The 20,015-nt window shown below is 38.4% G+C and overlaps 1 protein-coding gene across 1 annotated transcript in view; it reads right to left on the bottom strand.

Annotated features, from left to right (window-relative positions):
- Nucleotides 1–4,007: 4,007 nt before the first annotated feature.
- The window catches only part of KLHL15 (kelch like family member 15), a 42,436-nt gene continuing 26,428 nt past the window's right edge, over nt 4,008–20,015 (bottom strand). The window contains exon 3 of the mRNA XM_084869615.1: nt 4,008–9,223. Coding sequence (XP_084725741.1) covers nt 8,114–9,223 — 1,110 coding nt within the window. The 3' untranslated portion in view covers nt 4,008–8,113. The remainder of the gene's footprint in view (nt 9,224–20,015) is intronic.

The raw sequence follows: 20,015 nt of genomic DNA, 5'->3' as shown, positions 1-20,015 counted from the left end.
ATGTCTGACCCTCTTGCCCAGTCCCGCTCAGCTGGACCCCAGCAGCAAGCTAACCTACCAGTGGGAGCGCCTGCCCCCTGGCAGTCAGTGTGCATCTTAGCAACTGGTCCAGCAGTCGACCAGTCAACCAATTGGTTGGACACTTAGCATATTATTTTTATTATATAAGATAGTGCCTTTTCTTAAATGCTGCTCAATTTGTATGCCTATGGTCAATTTTCAGTTTATATTTTTTTACAAGTTTGCTCAGTTTTATTACTTTTTAGGGAGAGGATTTGCTGGAAGTTGTGGTCATTTTGCAAGTCCTGCTCCGCTCCTTAAACTATACAAGTTGTACAAATAATTGTATAAATTCATCCAACTCCTAAGATGAGAAGGTGGTACCTTCTTTGGTATGTGAAAACCCCAGGGTAATGTCAACTTGGCTAAATGTTGACTTCAGCCTGGAAACAAACTGGCCCTACAGGAGGCAGTCCTATTTTGTAGACAAGAGTATCTGAATGAGTGGTCCTTCTTTTCTTTTACTTACTCCTTAGCCTGGCTTTTTCAAGAACATTCTTGGATCATATACACTGAGTGGGCAATTATGATCTCTAAACGCCTAATAATCTGGCCACTCAGAGTATGTGTGTGTGTGTATGTGTGTGTGTGTGTGTGTATTAAAGGCCCGGTGCATGAATTCGTGCATGGGTGGGATCCCGCCAGCCTGGCCAGGGGGAGAGGACATGGGTGGTTGGCCTGCCTGCTAGTCGAACTCCTGGAGGAGACAATTTGCATATTAGCCTTTTATTATATAGAATATACACTGAGTGGCCAGATTATTATGTGTTCAGAGATAATAATAATCTGGCCACTCAATGTATATTCAATGTCAAAAAGAGCTCAGTGGTCACATGTTTGGTTTACACTGAGCTAAACATCAAAATAAATTAACATCAGGATTTCTCAGAGACTTCAATAAGCTGTTTGTTGAGATTCTGTAAGAAAAATAAATTTTATGTAGTGTTTAAAATTACTGTGACCACTGAACATTTTTTTCTGTCATAGAGCATTCCATGGGATTAATGATTTGCTTTTGGCCTATTTCACTTGAAAATTTCAGCCTGGTTCAGAAACACTGAGATGTTGAGGGAAGAAGGATCTGTTGACCACTGGGATAGCTGTATGCATCAGCCTTCCAGACGGGGGAGCAGTGGCAGTGAAAACGAGCAGAGGGAATTCCTCAGGGAGGTCAATGTTGGCAGGCAGTCAAGCTCTCTAATACAGCTGCCCCTCCTCACCAGAAGCATTTCATTGGTGACCTTCCAAGTTTCTGGGTTCTATTTTTATTAAGGAGGATTTGCCATGTGCCAGACGGAAAATCAAAATAAAAAGACACAGTATCTGCCCTCAAAGAGTACAGTGAAAGGTGGGATAGAGAAATCAAGTGTCAGAGGAGGCAGGGGTCTAAGTATCCACAAGGCACTATGGTAAGATCAAGGGCATCATTAATCTGGCCCAGAGGTTTAAGGAAGACTTGATCAAGGCTCTTCCTCAGCATTGCCTATGAAGGCAGCAGCCATCTCCTGCTCGGCACCATGGCTGCCCTCAGACCACTCATGAAACCCAAGACAGTAAAAAAGAGGGCCAAGAAGTTCATCAGGCACCAGTCAGTCCAATAAGTCAAAATTAAGCGGAACTGGTGGAAACCCAGAGGCACTGACAACAGAGTGCACATAAGATTCAAGGGCCAGCTCTTGATGCCCAACAGTGGCTATGGGGGCAACAAGAACACAAAGCACATGCTGTCCAGTGGCTTTCGGAAGTTTCTGGTCCACAACATCCACAACAGCTTGGAGTGCTGCTTGATGTGCAACAAATCTCACTGTGCTGAGATTGCTCACAACATCTCCCCCAAGAACCAAGAAGCCACTGTGGAAGCGCAGCCCAGTTGGCCATCAGTCACCAATCGCAACGCCGGGCTGCATAGTGAAGAAAATGAATAGACTGTATGCACATTGTATTTGTATTAATACAACATAAAATTCTGCCCCCCCCCCCAAAAAAAAGACTTGTCAGGGGCTACAACGCCCAGGCTGGTTCTTGAAGGCCAAGAAAGGCTAGGCCAGGAAAGGAAGAGGGGAAGGGCACAAAGACAGAAAAGCTAAAGAGGATGTGGTGTATTCAGGGAACTCCAAGGAGCTTGCATCGCTAGAATATGGGATAAAAAAGACTGAATAGGTACAAAGAGAGTAAAACATGAAGGACCTTTTGTGGCAGGCTAGAAAGTTTGGATCTTATTCTCAAAATTAAGGGCGCTTATTAAAGGCTGCTGAATCCCAGAATCTGATTTATGTTTTCAAAGCTCCCTCTGGCCCTGACTGGTTTGGCTCAGTGGATAGAGCATCGGCCTGAGGACTGAATGGTCCCGAGATGGATTCCGGTCAAGGGCATGTACCTTAGTTGTGGGCACATTCCTAGTAGGTGGTGTGCAGGAGGCAACTGATCAATGTTTCTCTCTCAACATCGTTTCTGGCTCTCTAGCCCTCTCCTTTCCTCTCTGTAAAAATCAATAAAATATACATTTAAATAAATAAATAAATAAATAAATAAATAAATAAAGCTCCCTCTAGCAGCAGTGGAGAAAATGAAATGTGGAGGTAGAAGATCAGAGAGCAAGTTCCCAGAGGCCAGCAAGAACGACAAGGACCTGAATGAGGGAAGTATGAATGGAGAGGGGATGGCAACTGGATGAACCATGATGTTGAGGTGAAGGGGGAAAGAGGCATTAGTACAAAATTGCCAGGTTTTCAACTTAAATAGTCCCAGACAATGGTAAAACCACATCATTATACAGGAAATACAGGACAAGGGGGAGGGGTTTTGGAAGAAGATAATGATTTCAGGTTTACACTTGTTCAGTTTGAAATTCCAATAAAACATGTGGGAAATGTTCGATGGTTGGAACTCTGAGTTGAGAAATAAAAGATTTGGCAGGTAGCAGAGTAAAAGTTGTAAGTGAAAAGCTAACTGGGGGATAAAGACAAATACGTAATACCTTAATCAATAAAGAAATTTAACTCCCTCTTCCAGATGCTTAGAGCACCTGCCTGGAACTCACATGGAGTTTGTCACATGCTGCAATAAATATTTAGAACTCCGTGCCTATCGTGTAAAAAACGTGTCATGCTAGATATGAGGGTACAAAGAGGAATAAAAAAGGTCCTTTCTTCCAAAGAGACTATGATCTAGGTGTGGAGAATGAATTATACCCAGCTATTATGCAAAATGACATAAGAACTATAAATGTATTGAGTGTAGAAGAAGCAATTAATTCAATGGGAGAGAACAGGTTGCAAGAGGGGAGGAAAGCATTTGAGTTGGGCTTTGAAAAAGAAGTGCATTTTGGAAGCAGGGGAAGGGAAAGAAAGCAAGTAATTTGAGACTGGAAATTCACACACAAAGATCCCAACATAATGGAGTGCATGTAGGAAGTGGGGGGGGGGGGGCGGAGAGACCCTGAGAGGTAGCGTGGGGCCAGGATCCAGGGAATCCTGCTGAGGTGTCTCCGGAGGCCATTTAAAGGAGGCATACGCTGGCCTATGTAAATCCAAGTGCTTGTGATATAGCAGATTCATTCCTGCCTATTTTCTATTTTTAGAAATGCCTTTATAAGAACAATGAATCAAAAATGCTAAAGGAAACCTATAAATTACCAAACTAAAGCTTGAGGCTTGCAAATGCTTTCTCTCAATTCTGTATTTCCAGTCTAGAAAACTCTGTGTTAGTGGAACTTTAATTACTTGGCTTCATTATAAAATTTCCATAGTATGTAAGTGTAAATAATTCACTCTAATGCTCTCATTTGAATCTGTGGCTGAAAGCATCAGTACAGATCACATCTTTGTGGCACTTCCTTGGCACGTTGAAGGGAAAACAAAATGGAAATGCTAATCAAGTCATGAGTGACTCTGACAGTGATGGATTAAAGATAGTAAATAATAAGAGATAAAGAAGTATGTTTTAAAGATGAAAAATATTTTATTTAAACTTTTCTTCATAAACACTTTTAACATTTTTTCAATTTAAAAACAGAATGGATAGCATAAACATGTTTGAATAGATTATATTCACGGCTTGGGAAAAATTACCTGACAAAAATGTAAAGGCTTTCAAAACAGGTATAAAAGGCAAACCTTAAATTATTCTAAGATTTTTAAATCTGTCCTAGGATTATTTGACTGTTGGCCCAAAATGTACCTAAAGGTCAAAATATTTTTCTAATAGACAAAGTATGCCCAGGAGGTATAGGGCATATACTACAAGTTAGGTAGAAAATAACCTCTCCAACCACCTCACAGGAACATTCCTTCAGAAAGCAAACTCCTAATCCTTACTGGTATACTGATGAACAAAAATGTTTAACGCAATTGTTCCCAAAGATGTAAAAAGAAAATCCAAGAATATCAGGGGGAACAAACCAAGCTGATGGCATTCTCTTTAGTGTTACTTGTGTAATATTGAAGTTATACTGATATACTGAAAGGATATCATGAGTTTACTTACTCCGTTCTATGTCTATTGAGTATTTGACTTTATAAACTCAACAAACTAATTTCCCAGGACTTTTGTTTTTAAGATAAATCTCTTTATAGAAGATATTTATTCCCAAACCAACTCTAATCTAATTGAACAAATGTATGATCCCTAAAAATGTTCAGAGTACAAAAAAAAAAATCAAAAAATGTATAATAGGCAAACAAAAAAAATGGCACTAGCAGTTTTACTGCTATATAGCCCTCAATTATATCTAATTTCACTATTATCTATGTTGTGTTTCACTTCAATCTAAAACTTTAAATTATGTATTCTCAAAAGAGCTAGCCTTTTTTGAGAGATAGCTTATAAACTGAAATAACAATTTATATTATAAACTGAAATGTTATGACCTACAACCACATATACATATATAAAAATAGTCCCACTGAACGTTTGACATGTTTAGATTATGCAGCTCAAATAATTTGTTATAAAATATTTTAAAGCTTAGTTTCTTGTAATTAAGACAAAACTCTCCATTTTTACTTCTCCCCATACAAATGTGTGTCCTTTACTATGACTCGAGCAGGCTTCCCAGAATGAGGTGTCCAAAGGTGCTGCTTTAGAAAAGATAAGTGAAGGGCTCAGTCAAATTTCACAAATTATAGTAACACTCACACAGAGCAGAGTAATGAGGACACAGAGAAAGCTGTCTCAAAAGCTAATAATTCTATTAATTAAGCTTTGCTTTAAAATAAAAAAAAAAACCAGTAGTATTTTTTTCCAATACAAAACCTTCAATGAGACAATCTTGAGTTTTATGAAAAGGTTGTAGTGCAAGAATTTTCTTTAAGCAGATTAAAGTCAAAACTTAGGTCAAAAACATGAAAGAGAACAAACATTTCTAATTAAGATGCAACTAATGAAGACCAGCTATTTTTATAAAGTCTGGCATTTAAAATGTAAAGTGAAAAATAACACACAAAGATCACAACAGTTGCACTGAATAGTTTCAAATCTCTTACTGAACTTTTTAAGAACTATCTTGAACACATATAATGTATACAAACAAAACTGGTTCCAAATGAAGCACTCAAAAAATAAACTTGAAAAAAAAAACTATGAAAATTTTCCATAGTTTAGTATAACAAAAATAAATCTCTTTCAGCAATTAAACAATAACTTGAAAAGGGAATGTAAGTTATCATGGATTTAAAAGAACCTAAATTAGCTCTACATATAAACAGAAGAATTTTCTCATACATTCATAAAGAACCCAAGCAATAGCAACTATTCTTAAAGCTTAAAACTGATTACAGCTAACATCAGGTCAGACATGACTTAAGTGTGAAGCTGAACCCAAAGTTACTTCAAGTTACGATTTCACAAAATTTCCAAAACATGAGCTTTGACCTTGGCCTTCTGACTTTAGAATGGAAAACCAAGAACTTCAACTGTTTGCCCAGATCTTACCTTAACTAGGGCTATGAAGTCATATCTAAGCAATTAAAGAGAACCACCACTGGAGTGTAAAAGCCTGATGAAGGGTACCCTGTCTCGGTCTTTTCCAGCAAAAGACAACAATGAGGAAATTAATGAAGACATTATTGTTATTTCCTATAAAGCAAGCAGCAAACATACAAAACACTAAACCAGCTAATATATTAGAAAAATAACTAAATGACTTAGCTAATCCTAGCTTTCAAAAGTAAAATGAGTAGAAATGATTTTTAAATGAAAATGGTATCGAGTTTCATTTTTTAAAACAGTGATAAAAAGCAAATGAATCCTCTAATAAAAATTTAAGTCTCATATACGAAAGAACACTAATTTGACTTCTAAAACCAATGCCAATGTTTTTCTTTTTCAAAAACTACTTGTGTAACCTGATTGTTTCTTAAACCCAAACACCTCCAATTTTGGAGATTAAAAAAATAGTTGTCTCATTTAACTGCAAAACAAAAGTCTTCACATTTCCATGACTTCACTCTTCTATCTCATGTTCAGTGGTGGCAGCAGCAAAAAAAAAAAAAAAGTGAAACTAGACAATTTATACAACAGCCATACAGAAGGCATTGCAATATTGCACCAATATCCTAAGATCTGGCAAGTTTCGCCAGTGTAGATCTAATCTGTATCAGCTATAGACTCTACTCGGGGAAAAAATGGCATCAATATGAATGAACCATTCCCTGGTTATTCTTCCTAACTTTTTCAACCATTTGTTTTTCCTTCGAGTTGAAAGGTGCGGCTAATCCTAAAACACTTACTATAAATGCTTTTAAACAGTTATTCTCCATCCATTCTCTTTGAGGTTACTGTCCTTCATGCTAGTAGCTTTCAGAAAAAACAAACAAAAGCTGAGGGCTTATATCCCAGTGCTGCTAAATTTTTTGTACTAAATAAACAAATAGATATGACCAGTTAGATTATAATTCTTTTCCTTACCTCTAAGTCAAAACTGAGCTCAACTTTTCCACAAGTTGCTACTTTCCATTCAATAACAGATGCAGCAGCCTCACTGAATATAAAGAATGGAAGTTGCACTTACTTTTAGGGGGCCTTTATTTAGAAGTCTGGTATTACCTAAATTCTCTTTAAAAGTGCTTGCACGCTGCAGGGCCAGGGCTTGTCATATATCATTCCAATTCTCACTAAAAACAGGGCAACGTTAAACAGACTGCAAAGAAAAACATGTTCAAAAAGAAGACATACATCGATAAGGAACACTAACGTTTACTTTTGAAAATATAAAATGTTAGTTTTCAGAAACCCATACATGTTTCAGGAATATGAGTTCAAATATTACTGAATCAGTATAGACTGAAGATAGACTACTTTGACACCAAATGAGGACTCCAGTTATTTTAACTTCCTAAAAATGTTAATACATGAAAAGACATTACATCTAAAATTCAACAAGTATGGCAAACCGTGTGTGTGCAAGTGCACTAGCTTAAAAATATAGAATACTAACCACGCATAAAAGAGGATGTGCCTTATATATTCATAAGATGTATGCACGTATGGGTACGCTTTCACTAACACAATGCAGATAAGAGAAGGCAGCTTAGAAATAGTGTTTTGAATATAAAAAGTTAACTTTGTAGAAAATTTATATTTTTGCATTTTCAGCAAAAAGCCATGCAAAAAAAGGGCAAGGGATTTAAACTTAAACAATAAAACCAAAAGGTCTAACGGACAGAAATAAATGTTCAAAAAGATTTCAGATCAAGGTAGGAACAGAAATTACAAGTGACACTTATCAGGTCTTCTCTTAGAAGATGCATGACTCCTACAGTGACATCTGAGAGAAATGTTTAAAGCATAAAATCAGCTTCCCAGATAAGTGTATCGTTCTATTAAATTGACTCAGGAAGTAGTTTCAAGAGCTAGTGCTTAGAACTAACTTATTGCATGAGTTTGAGGCCACTAAAAAAGAAAACAATGGATGCTAGTACAGAATGAAAAATTTGTATGCTATTAGACCAATGGCTTTGATAGTAAAACTGGTGAGGTTTTTCTTATATGTTTTCAATTAACTATTCTGTCACAAACCAATTTTTTGTTTGGCTTTGAAGTGAGAAAGATGTCATTAGTTGCAACGTCTGACCTCGTCCAATATATATTCTGGAAAATGCAGGTTGCACACTTGTAAACCATCCAGCTTGCAGGGCATCCGTGGGTACTCATCTTCCTTCCACTTGTTTTCATCTGGATCAAAAGTGAGAATGGAATCGCTGTAATGACCGTTGTAGCAAAGGCCTCCAAGAACCATTATTTGTTTGTCCAGCACAGTCACACCATGGCCACTTCTACCGATTGGCATGGAGGCCAAGATGGTCCATTGGTCAGTCTCTGGGTTGTACACTTCTGTGGAAGGGCAGCCCTGAGATTCAAAAGAGGCCCTCAAGATCACACAGACACCACCGAAGACATAAAGCTTGCCGTTGTAAGAGATCATCTTGTGAAAGCATCTCGCGTAATTCATCTTGCTCTTATTCTCCCAGCAGTTGGTAACAACTTGGGTTCTTCTGGTTCTTTGTTCTATGGTCCCTTCTTTACTGGGGTCAAAAACGCACACTTGTTTGGAGGTGGACGATGAGGTGATTCCACCAGTGATATACAACTTGTTATTGAGCACTGTCCCTTCGTGTCCGTATTTGTTAACTGGATAAGGATCCACGAATTCCCATTTATCATTGATGATATCATATCTCTCAGTTGAATAGAAAGTCTCGTCTCTGGTTCTGCCTGCTACGGCATAAATAAACTTCCCAATAACACCAACTGCAAATTCTGAACGTGGTACAGACATATCTGCCATCCGGAGCCACGAGTTGTGTCTGGGGTCATACCTGAACACTTTGGAAGAAGCATGGAATTCACCATCTGGGCCCAGTTCTTCCCCGCCCAACAAGAACACAAAGTTATTGATAATAGCAAGGCAGTCAGGGCGCAGGGGTACTTGGGGGCCCTCTAGTTCCCACCAGACTCTTGGTTTCTTTAAGAGGAGTATTTTACTGTTAACCATGCTATGTCCAATCATTCCTCGGAATACTGTAGTTTGGGGTTTGGCAGAGCGGATGCGGCTTGATTTCATGTCCAACAGAGGCTGATGGTGAATGTTCTGAAAGTAATTCAATGCTTGTTCAACTTCATAGCGCAGCTGTCGAGAGTATCTGTAAAATTCTGATGTCTTAACCTAAGAAAAAAGTAATAAAATTTAACCAAAAGAACATCAATGGCACATAACATCAAAACCCACTAAGATGGATGGTATATGATTTTAGGCTTACTTTACTGAAATTGCTTTTCCTGTTAAGATCACAAACTTTTTTTTAAAGCTTTTATCATTTGTTTTTTGCAATCTATAATTGTAATAACCTATGCACATTTCCAAACTTTTAAAAGTAAACAAGTTACTTTCCAGGCACAATCTAAATTCCTCTAAAATGTATTAATCACCATTATATGTCAGGCCCCGGGCTACAAGTGGTGGCTGCAAGGACAGATAGAGGTGTCACAGAAGAGAAAAATAAGACCATAGTTTTCTTAACCACAAGGAACAATATAAGAACAACCAAGACTGAAAATTTTGGGGAATTAAATTAGTGAGTTAGTCTCAGTAGGTTTTTCACATAAAGACTTGGTGTCATCAGCTATTATAGATAAGAATTCAGTTAAGCCGAAACCGGTTTGGCTCAGTGGTAGAGCGTCGGTCTGCGGACTGAAAGGTCCCAGGTTCGATTCCAGTCAGGGGCATGTACATTGGTTGCGGACACATCCCCGGTAGGGGGTGTGCAAGAGGCAGCTGGTCGGTGTTTCTCTCATCGACGTTTCTAGCTCTCTATCTCTCCCTTCCTCTCTGTAAAAAATCAATAAAAATATATTTTTTTAAAAAAAGAATTCAGTTAAAAAAAAAGAATTCTGTTGATAAGAAAAGGTCAATTTTTTTCATTTTATTTTTTAAGTTAAAACTACCTAATTAAGATGACTACTAAGATCTTATAAAGCACACTTTTTAAGTATTGTGATAATGCCTCAGGTAGATTTAAAAATATAAGAGTAAGCCCGGCTGGTATGGCTCAATGGTTGAGCATTGACCTCTGAACCAAGAGGTCACCAGTTCAGGGCATATGCCCAGGTTGCGGGCTCAATCCCCAGTAGGGGCCGTGCATCAGGCGGCCAATCGATAATATTTCTATCTCTCTATCCCTTTCCCTTCCTCTCTAGAAATCAATAAAGGAAAAAAAAATTTTAAAGGATAAGGTGTGGTCTGTTTCCAAAGAGAATTTAGAAAAATATTTGGAGAAATGAAAACATACACATTTACCAATAAGTAAATGAGGCAATTGACAGGCATGAAGCTGTATAGCACATCAGTGAGTGCTATAGAACTTTAGATATAAAAGATTATCAAACTAGCCTTAAACACCCAAGGGGGTACTTTATGAAAGTAGTAAGAAGTTGAAGACAATCAGAAAAAGCCTATATATTTATATAAAATGAGTCTTGCCATTTTTCTCCAAATTATAAGAGGAAGTTTATTTAGAAAGTTACAGAGGTAGTAAAAGTGATCTACAGAAGAAATGGGCTAAGAAAACAAGTTATTAAAAAAAAAAAAAAGGAGCCAAAACCGGTTTGGCTCAGAGGATAGAGCGTCGGCCTGCGGACTGAGGGGTCCCGGGTTCGATTCCGGTCAAGGGCATGTACCTTGGTTGCGGGCACATCCCCCGTGGGGGGTGTGCAAGAGGCAGCTGGCCGATGTTTCTCTCTCATCGACGTTTCTAACTCTCTATCCCTCTCAATTCCTCTCTGTGTAAAATCAATAAAATATATATTTAAAAAAAAAAAAAAAAAAAGGAAAAGACAAAGGCAAAAGTAATGCACCTAGAGCAGGGGTCTTCAAACTACGGCCCGCGGGCCACATGCAGCCCTCAGGGGAGTCTGATCCTGCCCGCCAGGTTTTTTGGGCAGTGAGCGCAGCCAAGGTGTTACAGTAGGGATTAGTAGTTCATATAGTCTGGCCCTCCAGCTCTCTGAGGGACCGTGATCTGGCCCCCACTTTAAAAAGTTTGAAGACCCCTGACCTAGAGGATCAAAATGGGGAAGGGAAAGGCAAGGGTGCTCCAGAGAGGGAGAGCACCAAGAGTCTTGTATTTTTTAAAAAATATATATTTTATTGATTTTGTATAGAGAGGAAGGGAGAGAGATAGAGAGTTAGAAACATCGATGAGAGAGAGTCATCGATCAGCTGCCTCTTGCACACCCCCTACTGGGGATATGCCCACAACCAAGGTACATGCCCTTGACCGGAATCGAACCAGGCTGATGCTCAAACTGGTCCCAGCAAGAGTCTTGTATTTTAACAATGGATCTCCTGTCCTAACTGGTTTGGCTCAGTGGATAGAGCGTCGGCCTGTAGACTAAAGACTGAAGGGTCCCAGGGTCGATTCCAAGCAAGGGCATGTACCTTGGTTGCGGTCACATCCCCAGTTGGGGGTGTGCAGGAGGCAGCTGATCAATGTTTCTAACTCTCTATCCCTCTTCCTTCCTCTCTATAAGAAATCAATAAAACATATTTTAAAAAAAACAACCACCTTAAACTTATTTTAAAAAAATGGATCTCCTAAAATCATCAAAAGATTTGATTAGCCGAAACCAGTTTGGCTCAGTGGATAGTGTCGGCCTGCAGACTGGAAGGTCTTGGGTTCGATTCTGGTCAAGGGCACATACATCAGTTGTGGGCACATCCCCAGTGGGAGGTGTGCAGGAGGCAGCTGATTGATGTTTCTTTCTCATCAATGTTTCTAGCTCTCTATCTCTCTTCCTTCCTTTGTGTAAAAAAATAAAACATATTATTAAAAAAAGATTTGATTAGTAAAAAATGAATATTTCTTTTATGAATTTCCTAATAGTGTAGTGTGCCTCACTTATTTTCTCATCATTTTCTTACTGATTTATAAGAGCTAAAAGGCAATAATACCCTGGAAATCAACAAGAAACAAACCTCCAATTAAATATTTAAGAGCCTACTGTGCACAGCCGGTGGTCTTAGAACTACACAGGTTTTGAAGTATAAGAATCTTGTCCGGCATAGTAATTAAGTACCATGTCAAACAGCCCAGTATGGTGATTAAGACTCTGATTTAGGCCCTAGCCAGTTTTCTCGCTGGTTAAAGGGTTGTCCCAACTACTGAAAAGTCAGGAGTTTGATTCCAGTCAAGGGCATGCACCTCAGATGCAGGCTTGATCCCTGGCCCCGGTTAGGGCACATGCGGGAGGCAACCAATCGATCTCTCTCCCGCATCGATGTTTCTATCGCTCCCGCTTCCTTCCATTCTCTCTAAAAACCAGTAGGAAAAAAATACATATCCTCAGGTGAGGTTAACAACAACAACAAACCTGATTTAGAAATATCTGACTTTGGCACTCACAAGCTGTACAATCTTGGGCAATTCAACATTCTTAAGCTCATTTCTTCATCTGAATTACTGGATAACAATAGTACCTACACCTCATAACCCTAAGAAAGGAGATAAGCAAGATAATATAAGTGAAAAGAACTTAGTATGGTGTCTGTCATAAGGGTACTGTACAAAAAAATAATAGCAGTTACTAGCTTTATTTTACTGACCAGGGTACATCTGTTGAAGTGTCACTCAGCTTAAGTCAATGCATCAGATGATGTGCTTCCCGTCTGTGTAAAAATTCAATCTTTTAGAAAGTAGAGGAGAAATGAGAGAAACTGTTACTTTGATCTAATCCTCACCAGTAATACATGATTAGTAACATACCAGTAGAAGGAAGCTTTGGAGAAAGCAGCCAGCAGCCGTGTTGTTTGGAGAACAAGAAAGGAAGGGGAAGGATGCACATATTGGATAGGCAGATTTCAAATTTTTCAAAGAAAAATTAGAATCGATTCCAAAATCAGAAACTGTAAAGGCTCTCAAAAGCTTGGAGGTTCTCAAAAGCATGAATGCTGACTGCATAAGGGGAAGAAAATAGTAAAGTATCTAAAAAATCTAATGTGCTGCACAGAGCTTTCTGGAATTCAGATGTTAAAAAACTACTTACAACAGATGGTAAAAACACACACGCACACACACACACAGGCACATAAAATAAGTATTAGTGGAATGGAATTTTAAGAAAATTGTAAACAAGGCTAAAGCCTCTGAATGAATTGTGACTGTATAAAGTGCCAGATATTGAATAAATGGTAGTTTAGAGGTTAAAGTAAAAAGTAGAGGGAAAGGTGAAGTCTCCCCTGGATGAGGTGGTTAATATAATATTAACAAAGACTAACAGCCTTACTCCTATTTTATTTCCATTCTCAGCTAAGAATGTTTTATTCTTTCCAATCTGAAGATCAAATACAATGACTAAGAAGAAACTTAAATCCAAGATGGCTGAGAAAAAAAAGAAAACCAGCTAGATATTCTCACTGAGTTCAAGTCATTTGATCTCACAAATCACATCCTGGGATCCTGAGAGGCTTCACAGATAAGGCTGCTTAATTGCTTTCTGTAATCTGTGTGGAATCGTGAAGAATGGGAGAGGACCAGAAGCCAGACAGATTTCTCAACTACAGACTGGTTAGCTTGAGGCTGATCCTGGATTGTTTAAAAAATAAATAAAAACAGCACTTGCAAATAAACTACTACACAATAGAAGCCTTACTAAAAAATGCGAAACTGACCATTTCTGGTTTAATTTCTTTCTTTTTAAAAAATATGGAATGCTTCACTAATTTGCATGTCATCCTTGTACCGGGTCCATGCTAATCTTCTCTGTATCGTTCTAATTTTAGTATATGTGCTGCTGAAGTGAGCACTCTGGTTTAATTTTTGACTATGTAACAGCACTGATAGAGGATGAGAGAATCTATGACTTCAGCAAAGTAATCATAAAGAAATTGGAAACACAGAAGACCCAAGAACCACCTGAAACTGCAGCAATAATTGTGTTAATGCATTTGGGGGGTAGGGTGAAGTGGTGACAAGTCCACAGCTTTTATCAGATACTCCAGGGATCCACCAACTCGAAATGTAAAGATTTACCTGACTCTATACTCAACATGAACTAACAATGTGTGACATGATAGGATTAAGAGGTAATAAAATCATGAAGCATACAGGGGGCAACCAATCAATGATTCTCTCTCATCATTGACACTTCTATCCCTTTTTCCCTCTCCCTTCCTCTCTCTGGAGTCAATAAAAAACATTTAAGAAAAATAATAAAATAATAGACAATCCCATGTTCTGCATTTGGGTGAAATCACAATTAAAAGTGTTCAGTTCCATCACTACTACATTTTAGACATTGGCAAAAAAGACCATGTCTGAAGAAGATGGCAACTGTTTTTACAACCAATAAGTAGAAGTTAGGAGGAAGATGTTTGGCCAGTACAAAAAAAAAAGCTTTGTACTTAGAACTGTCAAGATAATAAATGTTCATTGCATTATTATCTCTAAGAGCACAAAAACTAGGAACAACTCAAATATATATCAGTAAGACCTTGGTTGACCAGGCTGGTGTGGCTCAGTGGTTGAGCACTGACCTATGAGCCAGGAGGTCACAGTCAGGGTACATGCCCAGCAAAGGGCATGCAGGAGGCAGCCGATCAATGATTCTCTCTCATCATTGATGTTTCTAGCTCTCTTTCCCACTCCCTTCCTCTCTGAAATCAATAAAAAATATATATTTTTTTAAAAACACATCGAATAAACTCTAGTATACACCATATGCGGGAGTCATTAAAAAGAATTAGGCTAATCCATATGCACTAATGCAGACATTCAAAATGTCAAATGACAAAAACTGCAGAAAAGAATATAGAGTATTCTCAAAAAACAAAAATGAGCTGTTTTACACAGTTCACAGCGCATGCAGGGGAAAACATGTATACGTGGATAACATTCATCGGTGAGCTGCTGGGGACTTGCCCTTTTTAGACTCCATATAGGTCTGTACTTAGCTTTTCTACAAGGGCTACGTTAATAAAAAGTATGGCTACACATTTTCTCAAGTAAGGGACTATCTACCTCCAGAGTCAGTGAGCATCCTGCCACTGGAGGTAGTCCAAGTGTGACCACATATCAGGAGCACTAAAGAGGGATTCCAGTGTCACACAAGGTCTAGGAGAATGGCCTGTACTGGCCTTCCACCTTCCAACTCCAGGGTCTTGCAGATCCCATCAAACTGGGTCAGTTTAACTGCTTCTCAGAGTTAGTTTCCCCTCTCATTTATACCCAATCTTCTGGTTCCTTTTCCTCTTACCCACTCATTCGATGTGCTCCTTTGAAACTTGGATTCCAAGGAGTTTCCAAGATTCACTTCACCTCTATGCTAAAGTCCAAACTGAAGCTACATATCTGCATCTAGTCTGTCCTACCGCTAAGCCTCTGATAAAGGAAGTTGTGCCATTTGAGATAGCTGCTTGTACCATAAAAAAAATCTAAGCAAAGGAATTTAGCTCCTACTTCTCCCCAACAAGGTCAGAAGTCCTACATCTATCTTGTCCTTTTCCCAGAGCTATGTATTGCTGCAGCTTTCCTCTAAAACCACACAATATCAATAAGCATAACTGATTTCTTCTTTCATTATAGAAACATAGAATTAATGCCTCTCTGATAATTCTGCACAGCGTCATTACAGATATTCTCTGCTTCAAAACAAAAGACAGGAGGGCTAAAAACCTATGTGAATGGAATCATTCAAAATGCATTAATGAAAGGAGCTATCCAAAAAGGAACATGTGGCTCATTTTTTCATAGAGAAAGCATTTCTGCCATCGTTCGCTCCTCATATAACAGTTACACTATCTGTTTATCAGATTCTCTCAAAAAGAAAGATATGGAAAGAATGACATTTCTTTCATGTTTTGAACTACTTTTCTTATCCTTTCATAGGATTAAAAAAGTTGTCTTATTTAGAAACTTGAAAAGACTATATTCATTATTTACTACTTTTCTTGCTTTGATACCTTAAAATTATTACAAAAAGCATTTTGTCTTATTCTGAATACAAAATGAAAGCATATATTATGTTTTAAAAACAGATCTGATAATTTTAAATTGGTCATTTCCTCCTTTAATCTTCTTTTAGTTTAATGTAATTCTGCGTAATGCTCATATGCATGTATCAATAGTTAGAGAAAATTTGAGATTTTTTTTAATGTGGTTCTTGTAAATATATATTAAGTCTAAGAAATAATAACTAGCCATTACCACTGAGCAAAAATTCCACATCTCTACTTTCACTGTCAAAATGTTACATATTTTGAAGTGGTGTTACCCTGTTTCCCCGAAAATAAGACAGTGTCTTATATTAATTTTTTCTCCCAAAGTTGCGCTAAGTCTTATTTTCAGGGGATGTCTTATCTTTCCATGAGCTAGGTCTTATTTTCGGAGGATGTCTTATTTTCGGGGAAACACGGTAGTATACATATAAAAACCTAAGCGACCATCCAACCATATGACCAGTAGTTATGATGTGCATTGACCACCAGGGGGCAGACGCTGAACACAGGACCTGCCGAGCTTGCGGTGACTTGGCAGCTGCACCTCGGGTGATGCACCTGGAACCAGAGAGGAGGGAGCCTGATTCTGGGGGGTGTCACCCAAGAACCACCCTCTCGCAATCCAGGACCTCCTCAGGAGAGCCAGTTTCTGCCCAATCCCTGCAGGCCAGGCCGAGGGACCCATCAGTGCACAAATTTGTGCACTAGGCCTCTAGTATTCTAATAAGTTTCAGCACAATCTGGTTAGTTCTCTAGCCTTTCAACTTTTCTATAAAGTGAAAACTATTTAATTCAAAAATAAATGTGCTACCCTGACTGGTTCGGCTCAGTGGATAGAGCATCGGTCTGCAGATTGAAGGGTCCCAGGTTTGATTCCAGTCAAGAGCATGTACTTTGGTTGCAGGCACATCCCCAGTAGGAGGTGTGCAGGAGGCAGCTGAGCAGTGTTTCTCTCTCATTGATGTTTCTAGCTCTCTGTCTTTTTCCCTTCCTCTCTGTAAAAAAATGAATAAAAAACATTTAAAAAAAATTTTAAAAAATGTGTTTAGCCTGGCCTGGGTGTCCCAATGGTTAAACATCGACCTAAGAACCCCAAGGTCACGGTTCAATTCCTGGTCAGGGCACATACCCAGGTTTCAGGCTCAATCCCCAGTGTGGATCCTGCAGGAGGCAGCTGATCGATGCTTCTCTCTCATCACTGATGTTTCTTTCTCACCCTCTCCCTTCCTCTCTGAAATCAATAAAAATATATCTTAAAAATAAACTTCTAAAATGTACTTAGAAAGTCTAAGCTCCTTCCAATTTTGGTGCAATGGTAATAGAGCATCACTGGAAATTAAATAAGTGCACAACCCTAAAAGGTAGGGGGGAAAAAACTTAAGATTACCTTATTATCTGATTATACTAATATTTAGGTAATACAAGGAAGTTTTAGAATTTATGCTTTAGGTGGAATTTTTCTATTTATGGAAGTATTCTCCATCATGTAAATATTTTATCTGTAACTATGGTAGGGTAGAAAGACAGCCAAATCAAAAGTTTAATCTAAAACTAATTTGTGGCCCTAACCAATTTGGCTCAGTGGATGGAGTGCCGGCCTGTGGACCAAAGGGTTCCAGGTTCGATTAACGTAACTTGGTTGCAGGCGGGCTCTGGTTAGGCCCTGTCTTTCCCTCTCTCTTCCACTCTCTCTAAAAATCAATGGAACAATAGCCTCGGGTGAGGATTAACAAAAAATAGATAAATAAGTAAAAGTAGATGGTATTAAGAAAAACTTAAAAATAAAAAATAAAGCTTCTGACGAAGGCTTATATTTTGTAACATTTCCTGAGTAAATTTTTAATGTGAGAACTAAAACTTTAAAGCCTAAAATCTTAGTATTTTTCCTGATTTCTTTCCTACTCCTAAACTTTTATCCATTTTTCTGACTTCTCTGATCCTTCCTTTTTTATTTCTAGTTATCATTTCTTTTTTTATCCAATTTATTAAAAAAAGGTTTTCTCTGGGGAGGGAGGGCATGTATGGTTGGGCAATGGTGTATGTACACAGATAATAATTTAATAAAAAAATTTAAAAAGGTTTTCTCTTTTTACAAATCAAATAGCTATTCCCATTCCATATCTTCCTTTCCTTTAACTTCATAGTTAGTTTCCAATTCTATGCTTTTGTTTTCATCTCCTTTTTATTTAAAAGGAAAATAAGCAAATATACTATGAGATCATCTCTTTGCCAGGGGATCTAACAGTAGTCAACACCCTAGATCACCAGCACTCTTCAGGAACCTGTGAACCTGGAGCAATACGAGTCAAAGGTAGAAAAGTAAGAGCACTCTACATTTATACATGAAAGGCAGAACATTAATATAGTTTTTACTTTTAGCTTTAAATTTTTTAAAACCTTATTATGAATTTTCTAAACAAAGACTAATACGATGATCACTCTTAAACATATCTTGTAGGTTAATAATTGTTACTGTTCTGCCATATTGGCTTTAGCTAGCTAGATAGGTTGAGGGTGTAGAACCCATTTCAAACCAAGTTGTAGACATCATAATGCTTCATTCCTAACTGCTTCAGCAAACATCTCAACTCCTAGAAGGGGTAGTCTCTGCTTAACCATATCATTGTTAAAATTAACAGTCATTCCGCCCAGCCAGTGTGGCTCTGCAGTTGAGCGTCGACCTATGAACCAGGAGATCAAGGTTCGATTCCCAGTCAGGGTACATGCCCGGGTTGTGGGCTTGATCCCCAATGGGGGACGTGCAGGAGGCAGCCCATCAACGTTTTTCTCAAATCATTGGTGTTTCTATCTCTCTCTCTCTCTCTCCCCCTCTTTCCTTCCTCTGTGAAAAAACAAGATCTTTTTAAAAAATTAAGTCATTCCTTAATATCATGTAATACCCACCCCATTTTCTGATTTTCTCAGTTGTCCCAAAATGTCTTTTTTAGCCATTTTTTAGGATTTAATCAAGGTTCATAGAGTGCATTTGGTTATGATGTCTCTTAATTTAGAATTATCTGTGTTAACAGAGGCTAAGACCTCTGTTGGAACTAGCAAAAATACATGCCACAGACATTTACATATGTAAAAACTGACACTGAAGTTTAATTTTAAAACTGGGAATCCACTACTGATAAAAGTAATCCAACGAACTCTTAAACAACTACATCAAAAGGACATGATCCTTACATTTACTTACAGCTTTGATTATACAGTGAAAACCACAGGATTGTTCTTTCAGATCTTTTCCTGCCTTTTATTTTTTTCAGTACCATTAAATTTCTTAGGCTATATTTTGTTCATGCAAATACCTTAGAATTTTCACATCTCCGTAACAACATCTAAAACAACCCAAGCTGGGCCACAGGGTTAATTAACTGTATGCTTCTTGCACCTCTGGCAGCTATAATCGGAAATCCTTAGACTGAGAGAAACAAACAGACTTGGGTTTCAGTCTGGGCAGTGCCACTTGTTCTGGGATAAAATTCCTATCCTTTTGGAGCTTGTTTTCTTATTTATAAAATGGAGAGAGCCTGGCCCTGGCCGGCATGACTCAATGGTTAATGTCAGCCCTCACACTAAAAGGTTGGGGCATGTGCCGAATGCAACTAATTGATATATCTCTCACATTGGTGTTTCTCTCTCTCCCTCTCCCCCCCATCCCTCCCTTTCACTCTCCTTAAAAAAAAAATCAATGGAAAAAGTCCTAGCCAGATTGGTTCAGGGAATAGAGTGTTGGCCTATGGACCAAAGGGTCCCTGGTTTCATTCTAGTCAAGCCATGTGTCTTAGTTGCAGGCTCTTCCCTGGCCCTGACCCACTCCCTGGTCAGGGCTCCTACAGGAGGCAATCAATCAATGTGTTTCTCTCACATTGATGTTTCTCTCTCTTTCCCTCTCCCTTCTACTCTCCCTAAAAATCAATGGAAAAAATATCCTCAAATGAGCATTAATTAAAAATTAAAAATA

The sequence above is a fragment of the Pipistrellus hanaki genome, assembly GCF_964339955.1.
Source record: "Pipistrellus hanaki genome assembly, chromosome: X".
Lineage (NCBI taxonomy): Eukaryota > Metazoa > Chordata > Mammalia > Chiroptera > Vespertilionidae > Pipistrellus > Pipistrellus hanaki.
This window is presented reverse-complemented; position numbering and strand designations above follow the sequence as displayed.